At 45.8% G+C, this 20,571-nt stretch overlaps 2 protein-coding genes and 1 long non-coding RNA gene across 9 annotated transcripts; 1 reads left to right on the top strand and 2 right to left on the bottom strand.

Annotated features, from left to right (window-relative positions):
• Positions 1-14: 14 nt before the first annotated feature.
• On the bottom strand, positions 15-8,909 carry med16 (mediator complex subunit 16). Of its 5 annotated transcripts, none has more exons than XM_040039947.1 (17): positions 8,767-8,909; positions 8,179-8,215; positions 7,455-7,615; positions 7,219-7,326; positions 6,840-7,009; positions 6,439-6,720; positions 6,209-6,358; positions 5,976-6,081; positions 5,652-5,789; positions 4,980-5,194; positions 4,430-4,636; positions 3,158-3,368; positions 2,955-3,088; positions 2,569-2,761; positions 1,027-1,243; positions 432-515; positions 15-361 (listed from the first exon to the last, which is right to left on the bottom strand). In XM_040039947.1, the coding sequence occupies exons 1-17, from the start codon at positions 8,876-8,878 to the stop codon at positions 235-237; spliced, it is 2,652 nt and encodes an 883-aa protein (XP_039895881.1). In that variant the 5' UTR covers positions 8,879-8,909; the 3' UTR covers positions 15-234. The 5 variants fall into 5 exon arrangements, with proteins under 5 accessions (XP_039895881.1, XP_039895883.1, XP_039895884.1 ...); XM_040039949.1 differs by having other exon boundaries at positions 7,455-7,639; positions 8,767-8,847; XM_040039950.1 differs by having other exon boundaries at positions 7,455-7,639; positions 8,179-8,511; positions 8,767-8,790.
• Positions 8,910-9,066: 157 nt separating this feature from the next.
• Positions 9,067-13,849, top strand: LOC120738614. Its single transcript, XR_005697024.1, has 3 exons — positions 9,067-9,182; positions 9,522-9,668; positions 10,325-13,849. It is a non-coding gene; the product is annotated as an uncharacterized LOC120738614 (long non-coding RNA).
• Positions 13,850-15,229: 1,380 nt separating this feature from the next.
• LOC120738612 (mitotic spindle positioning) lies at positions 15,230-19,583 on the bottom strand. Of its 3 annotated transcripts, none has more exons than XM_040039958.1 (2): positions 19,343-19,583; positions 15,230-17,140 (listed from the first exon to the last, which is right to left on the bottom strand). In XM_040039958.1, the coding sequence occupies exons 1-2, from the start codon at positions 19,400-19,402 to the stop codon at positions 15,350-15,352; spliced, it is 1,851 nt and encodes a 616-aa protein (XP_039895892.1). In that variant the 5' UTR covers positions 19,403-19,583; the 3' UTR covers positions 15,230-15,349. The 3 variants fall into 3 exon arrangements, with proteins under 3 accessions (XP_039895892.1, XP_039895894.1, XP_039895893.1); XM_040039960.1 differs by lacking the exon at positions 19,343-19,583 and adding an exon at positions 18,972-19,264; XM_040039959.1 differs by lacking the exon at positions 19,343-19,583 and adding an exon at positions 18,127-18,933.
• Positions 19,584-20,571: the final 988 nt, after the last annotated feature.

The raw sequence follows: 20,571 nt of genomic DNA, 5'->3' as shown, positions 1-20,571 counted from the left end.
ACAGAAACATCTCGTTCAGTTTGGTTGGCTTTATTAGAAAAATGCTGTTTATGTACAAAGTGCAGCTCCAACGATCAATCGGAACTGGATTCAGTCCGTGTGCCTCACACAGAAACTGGTCTCATGAAGCCGGTTCTGAGTTGGATATTAAAGACCATTTTCAGGAACCTGATTGGTCAATAGGTTTGGGATGTGAATAAGCTCCACAACAACAGGTGATGAAGTGTCACCACTTCAGGTGAACGTGGGCGGGATCCTCCTCCACAGACCGCCACACAGACAGTTCTTAATCCAGCGCTGCTCCCATTGCTTCATGGCGTTTGTCTTGTTGGGCGAACGGAGCATCGTCACGCAGCCGCACCTGAAAGAGGCGGAGCTTAGTGATGTCATTATGAAAGTGGAACATGTGACATCGCTACCCACGGACTCACCTGGTGCAGGCTTTGCTCTCCTCGGTGGGACAGACGCCCATGTGAACACAACGCAGGTTATCCATCCTCTGGGAGCCAGGAGTCCTGCGAGCACACACAGAAACACACAAGTTACCGTCAGCACAGTCACCGGTACCTTCTCGACTCAACCTGGTTTTGTTTGTTTTCCATTAGAATCCAGTACCAAATAATGTGTGTGGGGTTGTTCTAGGAACTCTGCTGAAAGTCCTGTGACATCATTCGCATGTGACACAAAGAGAGGAAGACGTGGAGGCAATGGTGTATCTGCTGCTAGGTCTGTGGCGTTGTTCTTTGTGCAGCCGTGTTCCTCATTGCCAGGTTTCAAAAACGGCGGTATTGATTTTCATGAAGGAGACGCTCTCATGACTCATCGAGTGACGCCACTGACTAGCCAATTGGTGGCATGCAGGCTGCTGACACCTGAGATCGCTTGGAATCCTGGCCAGTGGGTACTAAATTAGTACCTAGTACCAGGTACTACCACCTAATGGAAAATCGTAAAAACCGAGCCGACCCGAGTAGGTTCTAAGGGAAACGGCAGTTATGGAAAGCTGCAGGCTCAGGTGTGCATTACCTGTTGAACACCTCCAGAGGTGTGGGCGGGGCGTTGCTGGGCAGGGACGAGGCCTTGCCAAACTGCAGCCTGAGTGGGTGCTTGCCCTGGAGCTTCACCATCACACCGTCATTGACGGGCAGCCAGTCCATGCTGGGCACCAGCAGCTGGCTCGGCAGCAGGCAGCACTCGTCGATCAGACTGTCGTCGGGGTCCTGGGGGGCGCCATCATCCCGTGCTGAGTGACAGAAAATGGGAAACTGTTTAGTAGTGGTGACAGCTGAAAACTGCTTCAGCCTCTCTTTGACCTGAGTTCAAGCTTCTCTCATGCTGAGCTCAGCAGGACAATTGTTTTCAGGGCTCAGGTGAAGTTGATGGTGGCAAAGAGCACACGCCACAGGTCTGTGGTTCTGGTCATGCCTCAAACTGGGATGATAAGTTCATAGAGAAAATCTTGTTGATTCCAGATTTGAAATCACAGAAATTGATCCTGGGGGAGATTTAAACTGTTTAATAAATTTAAACTGTTGTCAGTCTGCCCCAGGGCAGCTGTGGCTACAATTGTAGCTTGCCTCCACCAGTGTATGAATGTGACAGTGAATGAATAGTGGAATTGCACAGAGCTTTGAGGGCCCCGAAAAGCTCTATATAAATGCAATCCATTATTATTATTATTATTATTATTATTATTATTATTATTATTATTATTATTATTATTATTATTAATAATAATAATAATAATAATGGATCAATGCAGTCATAAATCTATAAACTTACAAAAAAGGCTAAGCTACTTTCAGCTTTATGGAGCAGGTTGGAAGTGTTGACCCCCTTTTCTTTTTTTCTTTTTTTTTAATTTCCCACAAGGTAGGCATTTTTATTTCTCTCCTCCTCTCACTTGTATGGTCCAGATGTTCATCCAAGTCTCAGGAGCAGCAGGGAGGATTTCATATTTCAGGAATCAGTGGAGCGATCTGAGGAATCCTTCCAGAGTGACAACTGACCTGTAGCAGCAGCTAGCTGTGAGTCTGAGCTCAGGATTATTTACAGTTTCTATCTTACTGTCAGTTGCATTTACCTACAGAACACCTGTTGCCAAATGCATTGATCCGATTGGTCAGATCTGTTTATTTCCATGTGAAAAGACCCCAACAAAAACAAACAGTAAATTAATTAAGAACAATTTACATGTGGCGGTGAGTGACGGCCCGTGCCATTCTAGTCTGATCTGCTCTGAGGCTGATGGAGGCTTTCATCCAGTTCTCGCTACACTACACATGGATGATTAGATGTTTTCCTCTCTTTGCTGGATGCTTCCTTCTCCTCAAAACTGCTGATGGAACTGCATGGTGTTTGCAGTCGAGGACTTCCCGTTTCACTCACGGCTCCTTCAACAACACCTGGAATCACCTGCACACCTTTGACCTGATTCACTTTAAACAACCATGATTGAGGGAAGACCAACCCGAAACCTCAGATTAAAGCTGATAACCTTTGACTGAACATGAGAGGACCTGAGGTCAGATAAAGTGGCCCAGTCCTGACCCGGAGTGTGTTGCTTACAGCAGAGCCACAGCTTGGTGAGCAGCCTGAACAGCAGCAGCATGCTGTCCTGGTTGTCCGACGTGGCAGTGAAGGTGGGCAGACAGCCGGGCTTCAGCAGACCCCAGATCCGGATCATCACCAGCATCTCCCTCAGCATCCCCAGAGATGCCCCGTCCCGCATGAAGCCAAACCCGGGCCGGACCATAGAGCCCTATGAGAGCAGCATACATAAACCCGGGGTCAGAGGTCACCAGCCAAACATGATGAGTTCTACTGAGTTCTGCTTCCTGGAGACAAACTGATTGATCTACATCTGCTTACAGGTTCTGTTTCATTGGAATGGTTCCGAGTCACTCCTCCTAACATGGAATAAGGTGTGTGCATCGCCACCCGACTTCACTTACCTGGTTGGGCAGGTTGGCGAGCAAGTACAGGACGAAGTCTCCCACCCACTGGATGAGCTGCTGCAGAGACTGCAGAGGAGGACCATCCAGTACAAACTCCTCCGTCTTCAGGTTGATCATCACCTTATCGATATCTGAGGAGACATGGAGCCATCAGCCACCACCCACACATGATGGGTCACCACCGCCACCTGCGGTCTCACCTGTGTCTGTGTTTTTGGCGCAGATCTCTGTCAGTCGGTCTCCAGGACTCTTGTCCGGCGTGTTGAGGACATGAGGCCTCAGCAGAGACTTGAGGGTGGAGCTGATAGCGATAAGCAGCAGCTTGGCATGGAAGTCACACGCTCGAGCCGCTGTCGCCGTGGAGAGTTTACAGAGAGAAGCCTTCACTGCCACAATGCGTGTCGCCAGAACCTGAAGCAGAGAATGACAAAGGGGAAGTGCTCGAGCCAGAAACAGAAACACCCCTTCCTGCGTTCTGCTGACTTTCATCATCTCACCTGTCCTGCATTTTCAAATTAATGGTAAATAATTACTGGGACATTTAATAATGCTGAAAGCATTCTTACAGCACCCCGTCTAGGTGCAGAGGAAGAAAACCCACGGTTGGGTTTCTAAAGAGTGAGCGCAAATTGCCTCCTCTTCATGTTCCTCCAAACATTACAAACGTTTTACTGCTCATCCAGACCAAATTTAAGACTTTTTTTCTTTTCTTCTTTTTTTCTTTTTTTTATAAACACATGTGCTGCCTGGTCCTAACCACAGGGACTACTTCCTGTAGTCTGATAAAAACCTGCTACTGTGATTCTGCCTTTGTGAAGCTGATGAGTGCTAACAGCTTCAGCCCCATTCAGTCACTGAATCTTCCCGATTCATGAAGCAGAACATGAAGAACAAGACAGAAAACTAAACAGCAGTGACGTTTGTAGGGTTACTGAGGTTGGGCTTGTTGGTATATAATGATGTGCTACATAGTGGCTACTGGCTAGCTACACAGCTACAGTTAGCGTAATATAAACAAATTAGCAGAGTGAAGCTGGAGGATGAATGCTAACTTTTTTTTCTCCACTTGATAAAAGTTAACCCGCGGCTTCCCAATGGTTAGGGACAAATGCAATCGAACGGCAGAAAAAAAAGATGCTGTAAACGGACCAAACTTCAGTCAGGAGAACAACTAAGATAATCCATTCACAATACGAGGTTAGTCATTTACATACTGCTGCAGGGGCTGGACTGTAGTTACATAGTAAGGTTTTAAAAACTGAGCTTTAAAATGAATAGTGGTAATAAAAACCGAGAGAGGCCGACAGTGATCACTGACTGTTTTTAGGGTCTTGTTGAGATTAAATAGAAACAAAACATGTTAAAAACACAACAGCCTTAATAAACAGAGCAGTTTAGACCCAGAAGCAGGGTTAATATGTCATCACTTAAAGACCTGGCCTTGTGGTTTTCTCCCAGCATGCTTTGCTGACCTGCTGCAGCGCCTGATTCTGCCTCATGTACTCTTCATGCAGCTTCTCCACCAGGTTGTGCACCATGCTGGGCTGCACATGCAGCAGCACGTCCCACCAGTCGTAACCCGTCACCATGCAGTACTCCAGCAGGAACAGCAGGTGACGCAGCGTCGTGTTCATCTCCAGCACCTGGCCCATAGAGGGCGACACACGCAGCATGTGGAGCTGACGAGAGAACAAACAAACAAACAAACAGATTAGAATTAGATTTCTGAATGATTCAAAGCGGCAACTGTCCAGATGTCCATTGACTCCTCCTCGGCTCACTCTCTGGAGACCTTATTTGGTTGTTTTGCTTTCAAATTTCTTATTTCACATTTCTCATCAACCCGATTGAGTTACTTCACACAGAAGTCATGTAGGTTACGGAGATGTCAGGATTCCAGAGGAAACAGTTTCTCTGCTAAATTAATCGATTGATAAGAAACCGATCGATCTGATCTCCGATTGTTAACGTGTGGCGTTTTATTGATCTGGGCTGAACCAGAACCCAGCTGTGTGTCCTCACCTTGCCGTGGTTGTCAACTCCAGCCAGAGCCAATGAGGTCCAGGAGAACTGCAGGGCCTTGAAGTGGACGGTGGGGCCGGCGGTTCTCTGGCGCTTGATGGCCGACTCATCTCCAGGGCGCTGTGCCGAGGAGGCGCCGTAGAACACGCCCATGGTGTGGAGGGAGAGGCGGTGCAGGATCTGGATGCTGCCATCATGAAACGCCAGAGCCAGACCTGAAACCACAATGAGATGAGATGGTTACAACAAAGTCCTGCCACCATCTTTAAAGGAAGCCAGATCAACCTTTAACTTCAGGGGTCAGCAGGGTGTCAGACCTGACGGTCCAGAACAAGCATCGCGGTTTAAGATTTGGTAATGGCCCAAAATAAAGTTCACCAGGTAAACGAAACACAGTGACATTACAATGAGGTCACTGTCTGAGGCTCCTCCTACCAGTGCTGTGAGCAAACACTATGCCGTAACAGACATGCCATGCCCACAATGACTGTGATTGGCCCGTTTAGTACTCTGATTTCCTCCTACACATTTCTTCTTCTACCGCCATTTTTTCAAATCAACATGAGAACGATCATCCTGACCACAGAAACTCTGAGCTTGATGAAGGTGCTTCGCAGCACGCGTGTACACCTCCCTGAAGAACAACCAGCCATTTCCAGCTCTGAGGCTCACCGAGTCCGGGGCAGAACTTCAGTTCAGTGTTGGAGATGGAGATGGGAAGCTTGGGCAGAGCGACAGCCGACACACGCTCCAGGTCGCTGGTGCTCGTCAGGATCCGCCATTTTAGGATGGTCGGCTGCTTCTCTCCCACTGTCAGAAGAGGTCAAATAAAGAAAGTCAGGGCATTAAATACAAAAGGTCAGTGGTCATGAACACACACACACACACACACACACACACACACACACACACACACACACACACACACCTCTTGTTACTATGCCAACCATTAGCTGGCTGTTACATCACTTCCTGCCTGGTGCTGGGTTTTCTTACCCACAGGCGAACAGTGCTGGAAGATATTATTAACAGGAAGTCCCTCCTTCCTCAGAGACCAGCACTCCACGATGCTGCCGTTCTGATTGGACGCACACAGCAGAACCTGTAAAGCACACAGTTCCTCTGAGTTCTGAAGGTCCCGGTGGTCTCGGGTTTAATGGTCACACTTGTCTTATTGATCTGACTGCGCACACTGGTCTTAGCGATTTGACTGGTCACACTGGTCTTACTTGCTCAGAGTTCTCCCGGGTCAGGAACTTGAGGTGGGTGACAGCGGGGTACTTCTCCCTCCTCAGCGGGTCGGTGGTGCAGCGCAGGAAAAGTGAGGGCAGCAGCTCAGTGTCAATGCGACATTTCTCACTCACCACACTGACCACCACCTGAAAAAAACAAAGGTAAAATGTCAGGTTAGCATAAGAGGTGAGAGCCCCTTGGTAACGCCAGCATCTTTCATCCTTACCTTGTAGAACTGCACAGGCGAGGAGCTGCTGCCATCTGTGGCAGCCACCACAATGTTCCCTCCTCCGGTGAAGGCGATATCGGCCAACGCCACGCGCCCTCTCAGCCGGCACAGGCTCTCGCTCGCCGTCAGCAGAGCGCCGCCTGGCTTCAGCAGCGACACAGTCACCAAACCACTCACCGTCACCGCCAGCCAGCCCTCCATCGGCTTACCACCAAACAGCGTTAGGGACGGTGAAAATTTCACCCGTGAGAACTTCTCCCCGAAGTTTGTGGAGCCAGACTGAAGCAAGAGTAGAAGAGGAGGCAGGGCTTACTCAACTGGTCTCAGTGAGTGTTAAGACACAGAGCCATCACTGCAATGAGCCAGCAGGTGTGTGCACATGTGTGGGCAGCTATTACCATCTCCACGTGCAGTGCCAGCTTGACACCATTGTGCAGCCAGCTGAGAGCGATGATGGGGTCTCCGTCTAGCGAGCTCGACAGGACGCTCTCCCAGCTATTCACCAGGTGATCTGACATCGACCAGCATTTGATCTGCCCGTCGCCGTCTGCAGACAGCAGCCGTGAGCCTGCAGCACGCACAAACACACAGACACACACATCACTTCCTGTCTCTCTCTCAGCAGAACGTGACACTGCAGCATGTACTTACATAAAGCAGGAGAACAGCTTCTCCTGCTGGCACAGTCTGAACAGCTTATAGCCAATCAGATTCCAGACCGATAACAGTCAATCAATCAGCTGAGCTCATCTCCAAAACATTTAACTGAAGTCTCACCTGATTGGTCCCACTCCAGACAGGAAATGACCTCAGTGTGTCCAGAGTTGATGGAGAAAACATCCCAGGGGTGCTCAGTGTCGATGATATGGATCATGTGACTCACATCTGGAAAACAGAACATCAAGTTCAGCGTGTGTTTGTGTGTGTGTGTGTGTGTGTGTGTGTGTGTGTGTGTGTGTGTGTGTGTGTGTGTATGTGCGTGTGTGCATGTGCGTGTGTGTGTGTTTGTGTACTCTTGTCGTCGTCCTCGCTCTTCAGGTCTGTGGTGAAGGCCACGAGGTTCCTGCAGGACCAGGAGCAGACCAGCGGGATGGAAGGGCAGTGTGTGCTCTTCGGACGCTTCTCCCACTCACACACATAGGCCAGTTCCATGATTCCACCACAGAAGAAGAATCTAGATCCCAGGTGGATGCGTCACCTAAAAAAACAGACCAGTCAGCTGCTCTAATCACTTAAACACCGATTACTGACCTGTTTGTGTGGATAGAGCAGAGATGAACATGAGTGATCAGACCTCTGCCTTACCACTACATGTGTCAGACAAATGCATGAGCCACGGGCTCTCCAGTGCCACCTTTACCTGAAGTAGTGGAAAGTAAAACTTTCAAAGGGGACAGCACTACAGATATGTGAAAAAGCAAAGCACAAATAGAAGGACAAAAGAAAGAAAAGGGAACACACATGCAAAGAAGAAAGCTCTTAAAACATGTGGTTGTCCACACTGGACTTTCATCAAATCAGCAAAGATGCACAGAAAAGAAGGTCAGACACCAACTAGGGAGAATAAGAAGGACAAAGGGGAACAACACTGTAATCCCGTATGTAGCAGGTTTATCATAGAAGCATCCCAGTGTACTTCAGACCCAGCCCACACTCAGACACAAACTGGTTCATCCCAAACACAAACTAAACAACAGTGTATGCTGTGCAGTGCCGTGCTGCAAGGAAAGCTCAAACCTGTACACAGAAGAGGGACTCAGCTGTACATCTGCATCTAAAAGTCAAAGGTCACTCTTTTGAGGATGCCAATGTTCACATTTCGGACAGAGAGGAGTGATGGTTAGTGGAAGAAGCGTCTATGTCCACTGTGAACGAACATCTTTGAACAGAGGGCGGGGTTTACAAAACCGACTATTTCCACCCAGATTCACACCTTGGCTCAGGTGTCCTCAACAGGTCACACGATGGGCTGGGGCAACATCTCACAGTGGTTTCACCATTAAACCCCACTGATGGTAATGAGCTCCACCTTCTTTCATACCTTGGTTCTGGTGTTGACTCACGTTATCACTAGTGGGTAAATGACCCAGGATCACCTCTAATGGGGATTAAACACCTGGGACCCTCCACCTTAATTTGTAGAACTGAAGAAGCCTGTTGCACGAAACGTCTTTACAAACTTAAAGCAGTTCAGCTGCTTCTTTTTCAAATTGAACATCAAACTGTTCACCCAGGCCGTGCCAAATAACACCATAGTCACAGTACTCAAAGTACTCAGTCACAACAGTGAATGAGCAGCCGCACTAGCCTCTAGCGTTAGCTCACCTGAAGGTTTTCCGCTTCTGTCACGCAGATGACAATGAAAATTAGCCGTTTTCCTTTTCCTGTTTTTAAGGCTGTTTAATATTAACTTAAAGTAATTAAAACACCAAAACATTGAAACACCAGGCTTGAGTTAAACTCAGCGCTTTTTGCCTGCTGCTGTTAAAAACAAACCGCTCTCTGTTAAAAGGATGTGGGGACCCCGTGGCTGCCTCTACAGCTGCCTGACTATAAAAACTGACGGCACCCCAAAGCTCTACTCAAACAGCGTCACGGCGAGACGTTTAAGCCGCGTGTCATATAAACGTGTTTGTCTGTGAGATGACTGATATAACCTCTGTGATCAGTTTGATATCGGCCCTGTGCGACGAACCGGCTGTTTATCTGACGGGCGCCGCGGACACCATCCTGTATCCCCGGTAACATTCTTCCCTGAGCGAAGTCTTCTAGGCGGAAAAAAATTAAAAGATACCTGCACCCGATTTTAGTTTATTGTGGTTTCCTTTACTAGTATTTACTCGTTGTTGTTTTTAATATTGGAAACTAACGCTGAAAAAAATATCCGACCTCGATGTATTGTCATCTTGTTCATCTGTCCAGAAACATATTTTAAATCTGGTGTCAGGTGACTTTTTCTTTAGCTGTGAGTTCACACTGACAGGGTGCGCAGCTAGATTATGGTCTGATCTAATGATCTGCTGTATGAGTGACTTCGATCTTCTGTTTTTTGATCACCTTTTGTGTTGTATCATGAGCAGGATGCTGTCCATATGGTTGGTTTTTGTGTGGACTGAAGTAAAGAAAGACTTTATTGAGAAACATCACATCCTCTTTTCCTGTCTCCTCCTCCCTGATCCTGGTTTTCTTCCCGGTTAAAGAGATTTCTTCCTCTCTGCTGTCACCGGGTACCCTCTGATTTTGTTGGTTACACTCACCTCATCGTTTGTATAACGATGAGGTGAGTGTAACCAAACAATGTGTTTGTTTATTGTGTTTATGTTTTGTGCTGTGTTGGTGTGTTTAAGTAAGTAAATGTATTTGTGTAGCACATGTCGGGATACAACAGGTGTTACAAAGGTGCTTTACATCAAATCAAAACACGAAACAAAGAAATGCAGGTAAATTACAAATAAACTAGAATGAAACGTCAGTTTAACCTCCTAGGACCTGGTTACCACATATGTGGACATCACATTTTTGGTTGTCTAGACCTAAATACAAAATTTTGCTCTACAAGGGCCTGATATCCACTTACAGGGACATTATACTGCCACTGTTCTATCAAAATTTAAAACAAATGTCCTCATATGTGTGTGTGGATCTCATTTTTCTCATAAACAAAAATCAGGTTAAAAAAATAAATAAATAAATAAATCTGGTAATTCTTTGTTTTTACATTCATCAGGTCACAATCAGCCCAAATAGCAAAGAGAAATTAAAAATGCATGCAATGAAAGAGTTTGGGTCTTAGGGGGTTAAAGCAATGAGAATCACTGTTTAATTTTGTGTGTAAGGTTTTCTGGTAATGCTGCTAAAAACACATTGTAAACCTTTGTTTCAGAGATGGGTTTGGGGTGCTCTGTTTGGCTACACTTCCCGTTTCTGGATCTTTTGGAGAAAGTTAGAACCCTCTGTTCAGGTGTTTTTAAGAAAGCAGGTAAAACTGAGCTTCCTGTCGCTGGGATTCTGCTATAATGCTGCAGCTGTCGGCAGATGTTTGTGTCTTGCAGTGAACCATCTGAATGTCTGAGGACTAAAAATCATTTTTTATTTTTGATGCATCATGAAAACAATCAGAAACTTCCCGTGCTGCTGTGTCAGATTAAAAGTCTCCAGATAAACACTGGAACTATCTTTTTTTCTCTAGATGAATCAGACACGTTGTCTCTGTTTTAGGCTCTAACCAACGGACTGCTGATTAGACAAGGGGAACTGCTGTCATCTTCAAGGACCAATCAGCAACAGCCATTTCTGTTGGAGCGTCTTTAGAAACCACTGCATCCCAGCTTGAGGAGAGAAACTCAGTCCCGTATTTCAGGATCTCCTGCCCTGCTGCTTGAGGTCGAGTCCTGTTTTGGAGTCAGGCACACTCACTGGTTCTCCTGGTTGGCAAATTGTCTGGCCTCCCAGAGCAGAGCTCCCTGGTTCTTATGTCGATTGACTCGAGTCGACTCCACAACCTGAAAACAGGCCAAGACGACAAGGAGTTAAGGAGACAAGGAGTAAAGGGGTTAAGGTTACAGGAGAAGCCCATACCTCGTTGTTGATCTCATCAACTGGCTGGATTCCTGCATACTGTAAAGAAACAAACAAATAAAAATAGACTCTGTTATTATTGTGCAGTTTTAAAACCTCAGTTCCAACAGTCAGGACGCTGGTTGAACTGCAAATAAAAACAGAATGCAATGATCTGCAAATCCCATAAACTCATATTTTATCCACAATAGAGCACAAAAACACAGTAAATACTCAAAATGAGACATTTTACTGTTTCATGACAAATCTGAGCTAATGTGGAATTTGGCAGCAGCGACTTGACCTAAAAGTTGCGACGGAGCAGCAAAAGTGTGTCAAAGTCCGGCAGTGCAAAAGAAAAGATCAAAGGGAGCTGGCAGCAGGTCGGTCACGTGATCAGGTGGAAAAAGATCCTCTCAGAGAGGTGGAGCTTCTCAGAAGTTCACCAACCTGTTTCAGAATCACAGTCCTTGCTGTGAACATTTTATCAATTACACAACATGACATCATCAGCATATTCAGTGGATCTGAGCGCAGGGATGAGGCTGTAAATCAGTATTGGATTTCTGTGATTTTCAGCTGTTCTCCTCAGCTCACAGACTGATGTTACGGAAGAGGAAACATGGACCTGTCTAGATGTGTTGCTGCCATCAGATTCAACACAAGCTCATATTTTTATTCAAACATTTACCATGGTTAAACATTTTCTGTGTTTTCTGTGTTCTGTAGTAAATAATATATTAGTTTAATAGATTTACAGATTGTTGCATTCTGGCTTGTTTTACCGTTCACACAGACCCAGCTTTGTTGGACCTTGGTTTTTATTTTATTCACTTCCATTTTATTTGTGCAGCATCATTTCATTGACAACTTCTAAATGATCATCTTCATCATCTCCTGAAGCAGGAAGAGGCTGAAAAAACAGAAAGAGCAAAACTACTTACTGCACTCTCCTCCAGCTTCAGTTTGGCTCGATACTCCTCAAAGTTCTGCAGCAGAGTCTCCGTCAGACCTCGCACTGCTAGGGAGGGGGAGGAGGGAGAGGGAGAGGAGGAGGTCCAGGGCCGAGCTGTGATGAAGGAGACGGAGGGCAGACGGAGGGAGGGGCGAGGAGAAGACACACTGGCTGGTTTCTCTGAAACACCGTGGAGGAAATCATGAATGACGTCATATGTGACACGCTGTGATGTCATCAGTGTTTGAACAGCAGCTGTTTCCTCCAATCATGTTTTTTTTTTTTTAATTATTTAAATGGAAACAGAACTTTAACCAGGAAACACATTTAAGGTGGAGCTCTCCAGTTTTCAGTTATATTCAGTGGAATCATTTTAATGTGAAGCTGTGGTTGTTCCTCTAACGGCCAGCAGAGGGAGCAGTAAGTAAGTCCTCAAAGACTTCCATGTGTCTGTAGCTACTAGCTGTCTGGTAGTGTGATATTCACTAACATGTGATCACATTTATGTGAATTCATTTATATTTAAGCTATTTTACTTTCAATGTAAGTGAAATGATGTAAGTATTTTCATTTGAAAATGCCCTAAATTAACTAGTTTTTACTATAGACCTGCTTGCAGGACACATATATAGCTTTCTACAGGTGTTGCCACATGGTACCTGTAACACTAGCTTCACCGTGTTTGTGCAGTTGGAGATTTTGGAGCATTTTTAATGACATCATCTGACCAATTGTATGGCTGCTGAGAGGTTACTGTACCAACACACAGTCCAACAGGTCTAAGCTCCAGTTTGGGTGTGCAGTGAGATTTGAGGATTATAATTGGATGTTACTGAGCACTGGTTAGCAGATATCTGTGTCTGTGTGATACACCTGTACAGTCTGAGGATGCACACTGATGATGATCATGCAGCGAAACTGTTAAAACCAGGGGTTCATAAACCAATGAGTAACATCACAGAGGTTGGGTCCATCTTTTATCTACAGTCTGCTCATCATGTCTGCTATGAGGCAGGGTTTCTTAAGATTGCGCTGCTGCAATGTTTCCCAGCGTGGATTCTCTGGATAACAGAATGTGCTGATTGGTCGTCTGCTCTGATGAGCGAGTGTGTGTGTGTGTGTGTGTGGCTTTGGAGCAGCTGTTACTGATTGACTGAAGTGGATTTCGGAGCTTCTCTGGACTTTGATCATTTCTTTCGTTGAGTTACTCATTCTCTGATTTTTATGTAACAAGTTTACCTTCCTTCCTGCAGATCATTTTCACACTCCTTCAGTGGATTCCATTTAAACCTTCAGCAGCACTCTGTCTCTCTGCTCTGATCTCTGGGTCTTTTATTTTGAAGATTTCCCCCTCAGCATCACCTGTTGTTAGTCACTTAAGTCAGAACATCACAAACTGGGTGTTTATAAACAAAAAAAACCCTGTTAGTAAAAGTTGCTTGTGAAAATCTGATGACAGCAGCAGTATGGCGTTATTTTTTGTGCCACTATTCTGAGCGCACGTAAAAACAAGTTGTTGCATTGCATTTTGAGGAGAAATTTATTTTGAGCAAAGAAAAACTAAATTTGAGTGAACAAAGAGAGACCAAAACAGGCAATCGGAAGTTTTTGCATGCAAGAACAAATGCAAAAACTGAGCAAGAGGAGCTATTACTGTGTGTTTCTATGGATAACAGCAAACACTGAAATAATTTTTTTGCACGCAGCAATGAATTTTCTTTGCTCAAAATAAATTTCTCCTCAAAATACAACACTTGTAAAGAAAATGTTTACATGCGCTCAAATTTTTTTTACGTGCACTCAGAATAGTGGCACAAAAATAACGCCATACAGCACCAGGTGGACAGAGGAACTGCAGACTGAAACAAACCCTGAAAACTACAAACTAATGACAATGATGAGCTGGAGGAAACTGTATAACATCCTGCTTGTCCTGAGTATGGATACATGTGAGCCTCACAGCTTTTCTTTGTGTTTTGTTTTTTTACCACTTCATTTGTTGTCTTTGCTCTGTTTGAATAAAGCTTTAAATAGTTCTTTTGAAGAACATCTGAGAACAGCTAAGCGCAAATATGGTTATAGGTTACTGTTTGGCTTTGTGGACATTTCCACATATTTGACTTTTAAACCTGCTGATTAATTTAAACTAACAGTGATGAGATGTGTTTAACCTTCAGTCAGTCACTGTGACTGCTGCTCCACACATCGTCCCGAAACATAATCATTTAATGCAACAGAGCAGGGTTACTGTGAAACAGCATATTTCAACCCAGACCATCTTTTCCTAAACCTAACCGAGCGCATTTTAGAGCCTTGAGCTGAACGTGAAGCACAGCAGGGGTCAATGTGGGCCTCCTAGGAGGTTTTACTGCTGCACCTGATGCATCACTCAGACACCATTGGACCAACAACAGTGTTACATGGGTTTAATAAGGCCGGTGAAGGTTAGAGTCTGACCATACATGGCCACCATCTCATGTCAGAGTTTTAATGATGTCATAGTGTGATGAGTTTTTCCTTCAGACCGAGTCCTGGTGTGGACTCTGAGAAGGAAAAGGGTTTGAGTCCAGGCCTGCTGGGGAGTGCCTCTGTTCAGACTCATAAACACCTCTGAAACACTGAGTCAGAAAATTCTCCCATGAGCCACTCTGATGTGATTGGGTAGGTTCAGTCCTCTTTCTAATATTTAGTGAACATTGGGCCTCGGAGAGGTGTGTTAGTGTCACCGCTGGACAATAAACTCACAAACCAAAGCGCAGGCTCTGTTTAAGGCAGCAGCCAATCCCCCTGAGAGGAAACACTCTTTCAATCGTGGTTTGGTGTGGGTCGAGTTAACATGGACTCTTTCAGGGCCCAAAGCTTCTCTTCCATCTTCTAAACCTAGCTAACATACCATTGGTTGTTTTGACAGTGAATGACAGGCGGAAGATATGTGGTTGGTTACAAACAGGTGAAAATAGTTTTCCTTCAAAGATTACTGAGTAACAGCTAAGCCCTGTTCCTGCCGGAGTGGTGAACTTTGACCTGAAAACAGCCTCAAAAATCATATTTGGTCCTAAGCTGAAATTTATGTGGAGTCTTTCCTGAGATATCAAAGGACTAAAATCTAATGAGGTCTGGAAACATCAAAAAATGTTTAGACGTGATTGGACTGTCAGAACAAACTGACATTGAGAGTTATGGGGCACTTTGAGTTTGCTGTGATCGGGTCAACAGTATGTACCTGTTTTTATCGGCGGGTAGAACTGACTGATGGCCTTCTGGGTCGCTTGTTCCACCAGAGGAGCTGGAGAGAACAGCTGCTGTTTGGCTTCCTCCCTGGACTCCCTCAGCTCCTGCTCCCTTCTCAGAGCCTCCTCAATTTCCTTCTCAATGAAGTCTGGGGCTCCTTTTCCTCTACACTGCAGGCCAGTGGACTTCAGGCTCTCCCTCCAGGACTGAAAGGGTTGTTTCATTTTGAGGTGTCAATGTTGGGGAGGCAGTAGAGGAAAAGGAAAACACTTGATCCTGGTCAAGACGTCTTCTGTCCTGGACCCCAGAGTCTATCTCGATCAAGGAAGAGGGAATCGGGCTCATTTGTTTTCGTTCTTCAGGGTGTCGATGAGGACAGCAAGGAGATGGAAAGACTTCACTTGTTTCAGACTCAGGCTGGCTGCTCTCCTCTGTCCACCTGTCCTTGTTTCGTGGCTCCGACTGACTTCTAGTCTCTTCGATATTCTGAGAAGGATCAAGCTTATTCTGGTTCTCGCTTTTGACCTCTCCCTGGACAATGAAGCTCACTCGAGTCTTCTCTTTCATTTTGATCGGTGCTGGTCGTGGTTGTAAGCGTTTGGTTTTGATCTCAACCATCTGTCCCCAACTGTCACTAAGCTTCAGGCCTCGAGAGCGGCGCAGGTTCTCCTCACGTTCCTGGATTAACCGAATCTCCCGTTCAATTGGGGTCTCACAAGCACTAGTGGACTTGATGGGTCTGTTCAGCTGCTGTACGTTATCGTTGAACACCCCATCATCACTGACGTAGCCACCACCCACCTCTCCTGATAGCTCCTCCAGTCCAGAGTCCAGGTCATCAAACACGCTGCTTTGCCTGCTCAAACATTCTTCAGTCTGGAACACCGTCACCTTCTTCTGTCGATATGCTTCATCTTCTTCAGGTGCTTTAAACTGTGCTGCGTTGTTACTTGTCTCCACCTTCTTTGGTGTGGTTACATCAAGATCTGGCCACAAATATGACTTCAGGTGTGTTCTTGGGGACTTCAGAGGACTGGACGGAGCCTTCAGCCGGTCCTGCTCCAACTTCAGAAACTGTTGTCGGACTGTGTTGAAGTTGATCTGCTCCTTGTCGATGGTTCCGGGCTCAGCAGGACGAGGGGGTTCTGGTCTGGAACTGACTGGCTTGTAGCTTAAACTGAAACCTTCTATCAGTTTGTTTGTAGACTGGCTCAGGTCCTCCTGGGAGCTCAGCTGGTCCTGAAACCCTGCACTCTTCTTTGGAGCTTGGGTACGAATGATCTCTTTGCGAAGCTCCTTCTCCTCTTCCTCACCAACCACTCTGATTCCATTGTTTGCATCAACCTTGTACTGCAGGTCTCCATTGCCCTCTGAGAATAGACTCTCGGGTTTATTGCTGCTTGTGTAGGTCTGTAGTTTGAAGCCCTTCTCTTGCTTCAGGGTGGCCAGCATAGCCTGGCGCTGGGGTGAGACCATCCAAGCTTCATTATGCTCAGCCTTGGGGCTTGCTGGATCTTCCACAAAGGAGTAAAACCCACAATGAGAGCCTGAGCTGCTGCCAGGACTGCTGGGACTGCTGGGTTGCCACTCGTCACTGGAGTTTCCCCCATCAGGCGACACAGCAATCTGCCGGGCCTGAACCACAACATCCTGAGACTCGTCGCCCTGCTGGGAGGAGACGACTACGCAAGGCTGACTGTGTGAAACTGAGATGCTCCTAAAGGCGGTGTCCAGGTCATTTGGACCTGGGGCTGGTACAGCAATGGTGCGTAGGTCTGATGGTTGGAGCGTGGGGGACAGAGGCTTTAAAACCCAATTCTTTGGAGTGCTGTCCATGGCTGCAGGTGGTGTGGCAGAGCCAGCGGGTGACAGAGGTTCTGACAGATGGTGATGAACAGAACTCGACTGAGAAGATGGAAAAGTCAAAACATCCTGATGGTTGCCCGCAGAAAGTCTCTGAAACAACAGGGAGGAAAGAATGGTTACTGTGGCAACCACAGAGGACAGCAATAGGGATAGGACAGTTTCTCTAGTAACAGGAATCAATTTGGAGGGCTGATTGGTTGAATTGGAAACATCCAGTTCAACTCAGTTTTATCTATATAGTGCCAAAGCACAACAATGGTTTCTTCAGTGCACTTTACGTTGTAAAGTACAGACCCTGCAGTGAACATAAGGGTTGAAAAGACTCAGATCCATCCAAACATGGAGCCGGAAGCTGAGACAGGAGGTCACAGCAGACCGGTTATCATTGGGCAGGTGGGTGGAGCTGCTGTGACCACTTAAAGAAGTTTATCAAATCCATAAACCTCAGAGCAAACCCTGAGCTTTGGGGCCACAGGGACTCATTGACCTCATCATTAGGAATGTGTTTTATATGAACGTTGTCACTAAACACGAGACACAGACAGGAAATGAGGAGAAGCAGAACCGATCCACTAATCACTTCCTGTACTTTTCTCTGTACATTCACTAAGTGTGCCGGATTTATCCAGCTGGGGGGCTGGTTCAGGGCCCCAGGGCACATGTTTGACTGTAGCATGTCTGACCTGAACTGGAATCAGCAGCTGAGTTTTTATGGAGGAAATTTAATTGAATCCAAGGAATGATGGATCAATGATAACGTTTACAGCGACTCTCGTCTAAAGACAGACTGAAGTCATATGACCGTTTATGGGAAGGCAGCTCGTCTGTGGTCATGAACTCTAATAATTAATCCACCATAAAACAGATAAAGTTCAGAGCTGCTCGGATAAAGGTGGAGGTCAGAGGGTTATAAACCTGCAGCAGTTCAAAGTTCAAAAGCTGACAAAGTTGTAAAAAGGCCTGTTAGCACGGAGAACTGCAGCTCAGAGCCATCACCAATCAGCTGAGCATGCCAGGGTTACAGATACACACACACACACCTGAGTGCAGGACATCAGGTCAGGTGTGCTCCTCACCTGTCTGTGTCTTTGAGCTGAGTCAGGACTCAGACCGGCAGTGATGGCCATCTATAATCTTTAGTCCGTACAGGCTGGAAATGCTATGAGGTGCTCAGAGACAACATTTCTTCTTATTCTTTGTCATTCCAGCGTTTCCTGCTGTCAGGGACTGTTTATGCTACCGTCTCCTCACACCTGAGCGCCCCTGAAAGAGCTTCAGAAATCACTTCGGCACTCAGTAGCTGCTCTGATACCCCTGTGGGCAGTTATGTTGGCATCTGCGAACTTTTACTCCGTCACACCACAGGAACAGACCGGCCTTTCAGAGGGCCTCTTCTGGTCCCTGGGCCTGTTATTTTATTCCCTGGTATAAAGTCTTCTTTCACCTGTTTGTGCAGAAATTCACCAGCCAAACACGAGCCCCAGATGACACTCGACTGATTCCTGGAGTGTTCCAGACAGCGGCAGCCTCAGAGCACCCTCCTGTCTGAGCATGCCTGATAAGCGGCTCCTCCTGCAGACAAGCCGCTGCTGTCACCTGATAACATGTCCAACTGTTTGGAGACCACCCAGAGACCCAGAAACTGATCCTCGGGGGGCAGGGCTGTAAAACTTTGTGTTTCGGGTGCTTTCAAGAAGTAACCAAGTCCTGGTCATGTGACAATCAATAACTAATAATAAGGCAGCAAGGTGTGAAGGAGTATACTCTCCTTCGCACCTTGGATTCAGAAAAATGGCGCTCCCAGTCTCATCACTAGTCAATGATTATAAATATCATTAATTAAAGATGTTATTGATTACAGTTGTTACTGATTTAAAGGTCTGATTGATCGTGTAACGGTAGATCTGAGCTGATTTCTTACCTCTGATAAGTTTTCTGCCTGCTGCACAGCCTGAAGAACAACTGACTGATGTGCCAAAGGTCACTGAATGCCCACTCACAGGCCCCGCCCCTAAAGCAATGCCCCGCCCCCAGAGACCAGTCTTTAATGATATTCCTAACAGTAGCAGCCTGTGAGTGTTTTATGGTAAGACGCAGAGACGCTGAAGGACAGGAGAGTGGCCTCAGCTCGTAATCCACGCTGGATCATCAAACTGAAGGCTTCACTCCTGCTCGTAAGAGCACTCCCTGCTGCCCCCCTCAGCTGAACTGCAGCTTCTGTAACACAACAGCAAGTAATGCAAGCACAACACTCTGACCTCTGACCCTGGGGACAGAAAGTGCGTGTCTCACCTTCGTCTCCTGGTCCAGACTGTGACACAGAACCTGCCAGGGAGGCGTGTACCTGAACATCCTGCCGGTCTGAACTGGATCTGGCCAGTTCTGGTTTTGGATGATGATGTTAGTCAGACTCACCTGGTCAGCAGGAACCAATCACCACAAGCCCTGAAGCAACAGTAATATAAATAGGAAGTTACTAAGGAACTGTACCTTTTCAAAATAAAGCGATCAGAAAATTATGGATTTGTTTATGTTCTTAATTGCAAAAATATAAAAATATAAGAAACAGATTTGTCAAAGAGATCATCCATTTTGTTTTGTGGTGATAAATCTGTAGATGTTGCTGTACTAACTGCTTAGATACCAGGTTATTTTATATAGTTTTAAATTATAATTGGCCTATATGATTTTTGTTCTTGTCCATAAGCGTATGACTACATGTCCAGTCTAATCGGTCTAATTATGGCTGATTTTATTCTTTTCTTTGTTCAGACTGTTCTGAATAATCATTCATATATTTGCTGTAATGTGTGGGGGTCTTTGCCTTTTGATGACATCACCCTGCAGGTGTTACACAGCTTCCCTCAGGTGTTGATTGATTTAAACCTTGGGATGGTTTGTAATCCTGATGCTTACTGGAGTTTTATTTTTTTGAAATGTAAAAAATGTTTCTCAAATTTTACTAATACCAATATTTTTAACTTATAAAGGCACCTTATGTAAGTGAGAGCAGCGTTTCATGACTCATGAGATTAATCATCATCAATTTCACTGTAATTTTTCTTTCCCATAATAATTAGTTAACACAATAAAACACACCTTTCAGCGTTTCATGCATTTTTAAACTGTGTTTGTTGAGACCTGGAATGTCTTTAAGGCACTTTGGATCACCACCTGTAGTTTAAATGTGCTATAGGCTGTAAATAAAATAAATGTGAAGGTTCAGCTGTTTATCATAGTGCATGTTTGAAGTATATCTTCTCATTTCCAAAAATGAGAAATGTGAATGGGAGGCAGAGGACAGGACTAAAGATGCACCTGTGTGGCACACCTGTGCTCAGGATTAGGGTTAATAAGGTGTGGCCTCCCATCCTGGCATTCTGGGCCTATCTATGATCCATGTGCTCAGTAAAGAGTTCAAGCGGTCACTTCATTAACCAGTTTGTTGGGCAATATGGTGCTGAACACAGAGCTCAAATCAACAAACAGCATCCGTACAGGTGTGCTGATGAAGGTGTGTA

Source organism: Simochromis diagramma, unplaced genomic scaffold, assembly GCF_900408965.1.
Source record: "Simochromis diagramma unplaced genomic scaffold, fSimDia1.1 OVJJ01000026.1, whole genome shotgun sequence".
Lineage (NCBI taxonomy): Eukaryota > Metazoa > Chordata > Actinopteri > Cichliformes > Cichlidae > Simochromis > Simochromis diagramma.
Note: the sequence above shows the minus strand (reverse complement) of the source record. Positions and strands in the feature narration are given on the sequence as shown.